At 46.1% G+C, this 8,715-nt stretch overlaps 1 protein-coding gene and 1 long non-coding RNA gene across 3 annotated transcripts in view; one reads left to right on the plus strand and one right to left on the minus strand.

Annotated features, from left to right (window-relative positions):
• Positions 1 to 8,362, minus strand: part of MLXIPL (MLX interacting protein like) — a 164,066-nt gene extending 155,704 nt beyond the window's left edge. For both annotated transcript variants that reach the window (XM_069761396.1, XM_069761397.1), the window contains exon 1: positions 8,101 to 8,362. In XM_069761396.1, coding sequence (XP_069617497.1) covers positions 8,101 to 8,339 — 239 coding nt within the window. In that variant the 5' untranslated portion in view covers positions 8,340 to 8,362. The remainder of the gene's footprint in view (positions 1 to 8,100) is intronic.
• Positions 2,271 to 3,044, plus strand: LOC138671951 (uncharacterized). The gene is made up of 3 exons (XR_011319501.1): positions 2,271 to 2,599; positions 2,691 to 2,750; positions 2,859 to 3,044. It is a non-coding gene; the product is annotated as an uncharacterized lncRNA (long non-coding RNA).
• Positions 8,363 to 8,715: the final 353 nt, after the last annotated feature.

Raw genomic sequence — 8,715 nt, forward strand, 5'->3', positions numbered from 1 at the left:
TGTATGTCTTCCATTTTCTAATTATTGCTCCCACTGTTGATTTCTTCACTCCAAGCTGGTTGGCTATTGCAGATTCAGTCTTCCCAGCCTGGTGCAGGGCTACAATTTTGTTTCTGGTGTCCTTTGACAGCTCTTTGATCTTCACCATAGTGGAGTTTGGAGTCAGACTGTTTGAGGGTGTGCACAGGTGTCTTTTTATACTGATAACAAGTTTAAACAGGTGCCATTACTACAGGTAATGAGTGGAGGAAAGAGGAGACTCTTAAAGAAGAAGTTACAGGTCTGTGAGAGCCAGAAATCTTGATTGTTTGTTTCTGACCAAATACTTATTTTCCACCATAATATGCAAATAAATTGTTAAAAAAACAGACAATGTGATTTTCTGGATTTTTTTTTCTCAGTTTGTCTCCCATAGTTGAGGTCTACCTATGATGTAAATTACAGACGCCTCTCATCTTTTTAAGTGGTGGAACTTGCACTATTGCTGACTGACTAAATACTTTTTTGCCCCACTGTATATAGTTAAATCATTCTCCACTGTGATTGAGAGCTTTGACGAACTGCTTCATCAATCCAAGTTTTATGTGTAAGGGATGAAAGACAATGTTCTTCCTATCTACAGGATCATGGATGACATTCTTATCGCCAGATGCCAAACGCTGTCGCTGAGGCCATTCAGTTTTCACCCAATGCTCTGCTGTAGCTCTACTGTCCCAGTAGTACAGAAAACAAGGGTGTTATCATAACAAATGGGAATTATGCATGTTCAAAGAAAACAAAGATATTCTCACATTTATTGGGAGACTAAATGAAAACTAAATTTACCTTAGTGAACTGTATAAACCAGCACTTTTCATACACTACTTATATTTATCATGGAATTCATGAAAATGGGCTATATACCTATAGCGCAAAAACGTGATGTGATAGAGAAATTATAAGATCAGATTTGAATTCAGCACCCTCAAATTAGTCTAAAACTGTTCTTAAAGTCCATGCCAGAATTTTTTTTTTTTTTGTTTTTGTAGACCAGTGTTATTGTTCGAATACATAAATAAAACAACTGCCCATGCCGAGATTTACAATAAATCTGGGAAGCTGCACAATACTTGAGAAAGCCTAAAAATGAAGAAGCAACTGCTAATATTAGCAAACATTTAATGCAGGTCCCTCAGCCTCCCCAAGAATATATTTTAATGATACGTCTTAAGGAAATGTAATTAAGAGACTGACAACGAAGTGTGGATAACTTGTGGGTTGACTGAGGGGTCACCTACAGCTTTATATTAAAAATGAAAACCAATAATATAACTCATATGTAAGTTTTTTTTTTTTATAAAAGAGAAACATTGGACCCTGACCCGAATGCCAATCGTAACGGTCCAGGCTTGTAGGTAAAATTCTGGATAATCACCATTCCGGCCAATATGGAAGTTGCATACGTTCCCTACATTAACCAATGATGACAAAGCCTTCTCAATCCCATCTTGAATAGCAAAATTTTTTCATGCAAAAGCCCTTGAGATGCACGCCATCAAGGAGAATGAGGCACCTGATGTCACCTTCCAGCGGCTTGTGCCTACTACCCCAAACTATTTCAGAGAGACCAACACACAGGGATATCCTTATGTTAAGCAGGCCAATAACCCAATGATCCATATATATCTGTAAAAACAGAGATCAGTGAAGGAGCAAATTGAGGCGAATATACCCAGTGAAACACTCAGATTGCCACCTACCAATCATCTGACCCTCATCGTCTGGGAATCCTAAGTCCTTAGCCATTGTTGCTGTTCCTACTCTAAAAGGGTCCTACCCCGCTTCTGGATCTGTCTGTGGACGGAGGCTTAAAAAAACTGCCAATGAAAATGAAAGACTCCACAGTGGTGTTAATTAAACTAGCGTTTGTGTTGGGCCTTAAAATGAATATTATTCAGTCTACTCCGGAGAACTAATGTAACTGCATATTTTTTGGCAGGCAAAAAACACATCTAATATACCCCTTAGGCTGGGTTCACATTGCGCTAGGTGTGTCCGTCTAACGGACTCGTTTTTAAGTAGTAAAAACGCAATGTAACGCACATACTAACGCGCCCATAGACTTGCATTGTCTGACGCATCGTGACGCATCCCTAAATTGGTATGCGTTTGTCACATAACGTTTTTTTTCTGACGGACCTTCAACGCGGCTTGCAGCGTTTTCGGGTCCGGCCAAGGTAACGCACTACTAACGGAAGCGTTCATTCTGCCATAGAAGGCTATGGCAAACGCAGTCAGACGCAAATCATGAAAAATTTCCAAATAGAACCACACGTTTTAATAGCTTTTGAAGGTGGTCACATGTGGTCATGTGACAGGAAATGTGACTTCGGCCATTAAAATATCCCACTCACACAAAGTCTCCTGCACGTGACAGAGTGTTTTGCCGTAGCTAAATTGTAAGTACATTTCTATATATTATATATCTCTGTATACATCATGGGAGTCTGTAATGTCCGTCGGATGTGTGTGTACTAAAAATGTATTGTTTTGTTGCACACAGATGTCGGATACAGATGTCAGCAGCAGCAGCGTGTCTGCGATTTTTTCTTCTGAGTCGGTAGGCTTGCACTTTAAAAAACCATGTTGTGTGAAACTCCATTGTATTGAGCTAGGCATAACAATCCTGTTTATTGTTTTATTGTGAATAGGAGTCTTCTGAGCCCAAGGCTGTTAGACCTCCCCCAAAAAAACACGCAAAAACAACAAAGGTACATAGCACACATGTTGAATTTTTCAGGCATAAATTTATTGATCCAATGAATGTTAACATTATTTAATGTTAAAATATTTTTTTTTACATTTTACATACACAATAGGTTGTGGCACAAGGAGGACAAAAAAAGAAAAAAGGTCCCTAGCCGTCTGTCGTCGCCACAACTGCCAGTGGTAAATATAAAATAGAAATATTCTATCCAATATTTACCAACAAAAAAAAAAGAACAACTTTATTGACAGTGACAAACGCAGACAAACGGATACTTCGTAAACGGACATCAAAATGAAAAAACGCGATCACATGCGTTAACGCTAGCGTTACCGTGACGACGAATTTCACATATTTTTGCTCCGTTTCTGTACATGCGTTTAACGCATCCGTTTGACGCCATGTACTTGACGCAATGTGAACCTAGCCTTAGCGTTTGCAATTCATCCTCTGGCAAGCGAGACAATACTTCTGAATTTTTCCCATTTCCAGAAAGGAGAGGACCCTCGGGGCTCAAGGTTTATTTTTTTTTTCCAGACGAGGGGACACCAAACAGAGATATAAAGTGAAAAGTTTCTAACAAAAAGTGGCACCAAGGTGACCCGGTCAGGCCTACAAATAAAAAAATCATCCAAATAATGAGTAATGAGGGGGCCAACAGTCTCTTTACGAACCACTTATTCCAGAAAAGTGGTAAACACCTCAAAGTAAGAACAAGACAACAGCTATCATAACAGAAATGGCCATCTGACAACCAAGGAAGTGGAAACAATCTGCGTGTACAGGTATAAGGTGGAAAGCTGATTCTGTATCCAACCTCGCAATTATAGTCCCTGTGCCCACTTTATAAGCTAAATCAACTGTTCTATGAAATGAAAGCATGACACAGAAACAAAGGACCTGCTAATCACTTTTTTTATTGACTCTTCTTTTCTTGTCTTGTGGAATTTGTTGTGGTTTTCTGTACCAAATTCTTCAAAATTTAGCAAGTGAGTCCACTGTGGACCCTGAAGGCGCTAAAATAGTGTCTAGAGAAATACTTGTGAAAGTCCTTAAGGTCAACTTGGCTTAAAACTGACCACAAAACAGCAAAAGCGCGTTACGGCTGCCCCTGACAGTGCTACTCACTATGAACCACCAAACAGAGAATGTTCTGCTGCTAAAGTGGTGCTTTTCACTCCATGCCCAAAGACAATCTGACTTCAGCTCAGCAGGCAACAAGGTTGCTAATAGTGCTAGAAGAAGTGCGATCTCAGAAGGCCTCACATATGGAGATCATACAATGGTGCCTAAAGGATCTGTGGGGTTTCTTCCTCTGGGGACTGACGGAACAGAAAGAGCTCATGTGAGTGCTCCAGTATTCATGACGATTCATGGGTGTCAAGGCTTTACGCCTCTTGGAGCTTTTGGCACAAATGCATGATAGTCTGGTGATGAGGTGACCTGGAATGCAGCCTGGAATCGCTAGGCGTAGATACAGACAACGCAAAGACCTATCTGGAATAACATACAAAAGGCCAAAGTCACCTGCCAACAAGGAGGCAGATAAAGAGAGGGCTGTGGAGTCAGAGTCCATTTTGGTGGAGGTGGAATAAATTCAACCGACTCTTAAAATACATAATACATTGGATACAGTAGTACAGTGCAGATGTGCTGTAAGAGATCTATCATTCATAATGCTGCATACTGTGGGTCTATTCACTGACATGTAGCCACAGCCTGTTTACTAGTACCGGTAACATGGGCTGGAGAGGGAGCAGAGACCCTGTACTCGGTGCTTTAAGTGTTACCAGTACTGATAATGGCAGGAGCTCCTAGCACCCCTTATACCAGAGAACGGTGCCATAATAGGGGGCGAAGTCTGCGGAGGACGCAGAGAATAGCTATTTACTGAGCATAAGGACTTGTGGAGACAAAGGTAGTAAATGTCCATGTGTTGTCTGGATACAAAACTGCACACAAACAGCACACTGACCAATGCAAACAGCACACTGACCAATGCAAACAGCACACTGACCAATGCAAACAGCACATCGACCAATACAAACAGCACACCGGCCAATGCAAACAGCACACCGACCAATGCAAACAGCACACTGACCAATGCAAACAGCACACTGACCAATGCAAACAGCACACTGACCAATGCAAACAGCACACTGACCAATGCAAACAGAAAGGGAAACGCGGATGGTATATGGATGACAGTACATATTAACATCATTATTTTTTTATGGAGCGCTGAGAACCGAGTGCAGCAGAATGGAGGCTGGGAGTAGGGTAGGAGAAAGACTTATTACCGGTGGTCGGGATTGTGTTGAGCAGAGTGCCGGTATGATGACAAGGTGGCCTGTAGCAGCTCGGCCTCCAAACGCTGCCGGATTAGCAGGTGATTAGGACCACTTTCAATGGTCTTGATGCTGGTAAGTTCAGCAGTTATTTCCAAGTAGTGATTGACCTCCTGGTGCCAAAATGCCTTTTATTACAGCTAATAAACAGCCCATCCTGCCCAATAACTTTCAATGCCCACTACTGGTCTGGCTAAGAGAGACCCTGAAGCTTACCAAAACCTAACCAAACTTTTTATGCATTTATAGACCAATGGATAAGCGCCTGAGGTTCAAAAATCCGTGACTGGTCTCCTTTATTGAATGGATGTCCCAGGCTTCAGTTTTTACATGCCGATTGCGACTATATGGTCGCAGAATATTAGGGTTGACGTCACCATCATCCACAATCTGAGAGTTTAGCAGTGACATACCGGCCCGACTACCGCGGTGACATGCCGGCCCCTGGTATAACACTTAAGTGCAGACCCTTGTTATACCAGTGACATGCCGGCCCTGGTTACTCCAATGACATTACGACCCTTGATATAGACGTGACATGTCTAGTTATACCGGAGACATGCTGGCCATGGTTATAATGGTGACATGCCGTGCCTTGTTATACCGGTGACATGCATGTCCTTGTTATAGTGGTGACATGCCGGACCTAGTTATAGCAGTGACATGCCGGTCCTGGTTATAGCGGGGACATGCCGGACCTAGTTATAGCAGTGACATGCCGGTCCTGGTTATAGCGGGGACATGCCGGACCTAGTTGTAGCAGTGACATGCCGGCCCTGGTTATAGCGGTTACATGCCGGACCTAGTTATAGCAGTTGCATGTAGCAAAGCCGCGGAGACACCATCACGTGTTTCTCAACGCAAGCAATAAATAGCCAGGTCTTTCACCGGGAAGGAACAACCACGGGAAGGGCAGCATCCAAAAAGGAAAACCACCTATGCCAAAACATGGTATCCATCCACAGACAGCTGTTTCGGGGTATTTGCCCCTCATCAGTGTGGAGTAGGAAACTAGCTATTAGAAGCAGTGCCTAGTAAAAGGACTATAAACATAAGGATGAATGACCTCGGGGAGATCAAAACATCCAACACCGCGGAGACACCATCACGTGTTTCTCAACGCAGTGATCCAGAACACTGCCCCATCCTTTATGGGAAATATGCAAATGCATGTAGAAATGCCGCGGAGACACCATCACGTGTTTCTCAATGCAAGCAATAAATAGCCAGGTCTTTCACCGGGAAGGAACAACCACGGGAAGGGCAGCATCCAAAAAGGAAAACCACCTATGCCAAAACATGGTATCCATCCACAGACAGCTGTTTCGGGGTAACAATCTGCACAAAGAAACAGCGCTCCACCGGGTGTATAAATCCAAAGAAATCTTTATTCAGCCATTAAGCATAAGCAACGTTTCGACCATATGCTGGTCTTTTTCCAGCATATGGTCGAAACGTTGCTTATGCTTAATGGCTGAATAAAGATTTCTTTGGATTTATACACCCGGTGGAGCGCTGTTTCTTTGTGCAGATTGTGACGTGTTACCCAGGAGGGTTCCCTGGATATGGAACGAGCGCCCGAATAAGAGAGTGCTGTCGGTCACCTACATTAGCTGTTTCGGGGTATTGACCTGGCTATTTATTGCTTGCGTTGAGAAACACGTGACGTGCCAGCCATGGTTATACCGGTGACGTGCCAGCCCTGGTTATACCGGTGACGTGCCAGCCCTGGTTATACCGGTGACGTGCCAGCCCTGGTTATAAGGGCGACGTGCCAGCCATGGTTACACCGGTGACATGCCAGTCATGGTTATACCGGTGACGTGCCAGTCATGGTTATAGTGGTGACATGCCAGTCATGGTTATACCGGTGACGTGCCAGTCATGGTTATAGTGGTGACATGCCGGTCATGGTTATACCGGTGACATGCCTCCCTGGTTATAGCGGTGACATGCCGCCCTGGTTATAGCGGTGACATGCCGCCCTGGTTATAGCGGTGACATGCCGCCCTGGTTATAGCGGTGACATGCCGCCCTGGTTATAGCTGACATGCCACCCTGGTTATAGCGGTGACATGCCGCCCTGGTTATAGCGGTGACATGCCGCCCTGGTTATAGCGGTGACATGCCGCCCTGGTTATAGCGGTGACATGCCGCCCTGGTTATAGCGGTGACATGCCGCCCTGGTTATAGCGGTGACATGCCTCCCTGGTTATAGCGGTGACATGCCGCCCTGGTTATAGCGGTGACATGCCGCCCTGGTTATAGCGGTGACATGCCGCCCTGGTTATAGCGGTGACATGCCGCCCTGGTTATAGCGGTGACATGCCGTCCTGGTTATAGTGGTGACATGCCGCCCTGGTTATAGCGGTGACATGCCGCCCTGGTTATAGCGGTGACATGCCGCCCTGGTCATACCGGTGACATGCCGCCCTGGTTATACCGGTGACATGCCGCCCTGGTTATAGCTGACATGCCTCCCTGGTCATACCGGTGACATGCCGCCCTGGTTATACCGGTGACATGCCGCCCTGGTTATAGCTGACATGCCTCCCTGGTTATAGCTGACATGCCTCCCTGGTTATACCGGTGACATGCCGCCCTGGTTATACCGGTGACATGCCGCCCTGGTTATAGCTGACATGCCGCCCTGGTTATAGCGGTGACATGCCGCCCTGGTTATAGCTGACATGCCTCCCTGGTTATACCGGTGACATGCCGCCCTGGTTATAGCTGACATGCCGCCCTGGTTATAGCGGTGACATGCCGCCCTGGTTATAGCTGACATGCCTCCCTGGTTATACCGGTGACATGCTGGCCCCAATTATAGCCACATTATTACCATCAGCCTACAATTAACCCTTACAGCAGCACTCCTTATTCTGAGGACCCTTCTGCATCTCGCTGCAATCACTGATTCTTACAGAAGTTCTGTATAAGTTTGCCAGCCTGTGCCAGGGCAGCCGCCGGGCCGCCCACTTAACCCTTGCTATACCCAGGTCTCACCTGTACGCTAGGCTCATGCACTCGAACAGTCGGGTGAGCGTGGGATCAATGCTGCCTGCAGACACCGTTCCCAACTTGTGCGGCTCCTCACTCCGGTGTCTGTCATCATTGTGCGGGGAGGAGACCATAAAGTGGCCGCTGTGAATCACCTGCAGCCGGGGCCGCAGCCCCTCAGACTCCGAGTCAGTGTCGCTCTCTGGAGCGGGGCCCCGGAGCTGCCCGGAGCTGCAACCTGCCATGGTGCCAGCACCCTGTGGAAGTGACAGCGAGGGACAGCGAGAACGAGAGGGCACGCCCCCTCTTATCAACCACCAATGAGGAGAAGAATTTCACACTCTCATTGCCAAACCCACCAATCAAATTCGCCTCTGGCTCTCCATAGCCACGCCCACGTGTATAGGTGTCAGTCAGGTGAGTGCTGATCAGCTTGGCATTGTGCTGCCAGCCCTGGGCGGGTAGTGCAGCCAGGGAGGAGCCCGCAGCCTACTGCAGCTGTCACTGAGGGAGTCTCTCCGGTAACGCGGAGTGTGCATGGTGGCTACAGCAGGGCCAGCAGGAGCCAATACAACCAAAGCACTCCTTTAAAGGGGTTGTCCACTTTAAATTCTGTTTTCC

This window comes from Ranitomeya imitator, chromosome 3 (assembly GCF_032444005.1).
Source record: "Ranitomeya imitator isolate aRanImi1 chromosome 3, aRanImi1.pri, whole genome shotgun sequence".
NCBI lineage: Eukaryota > Metazoa > Chordata > Amphibia > Anura > Dendrobatidae > Ranitomeya > Ranitomeya imitator.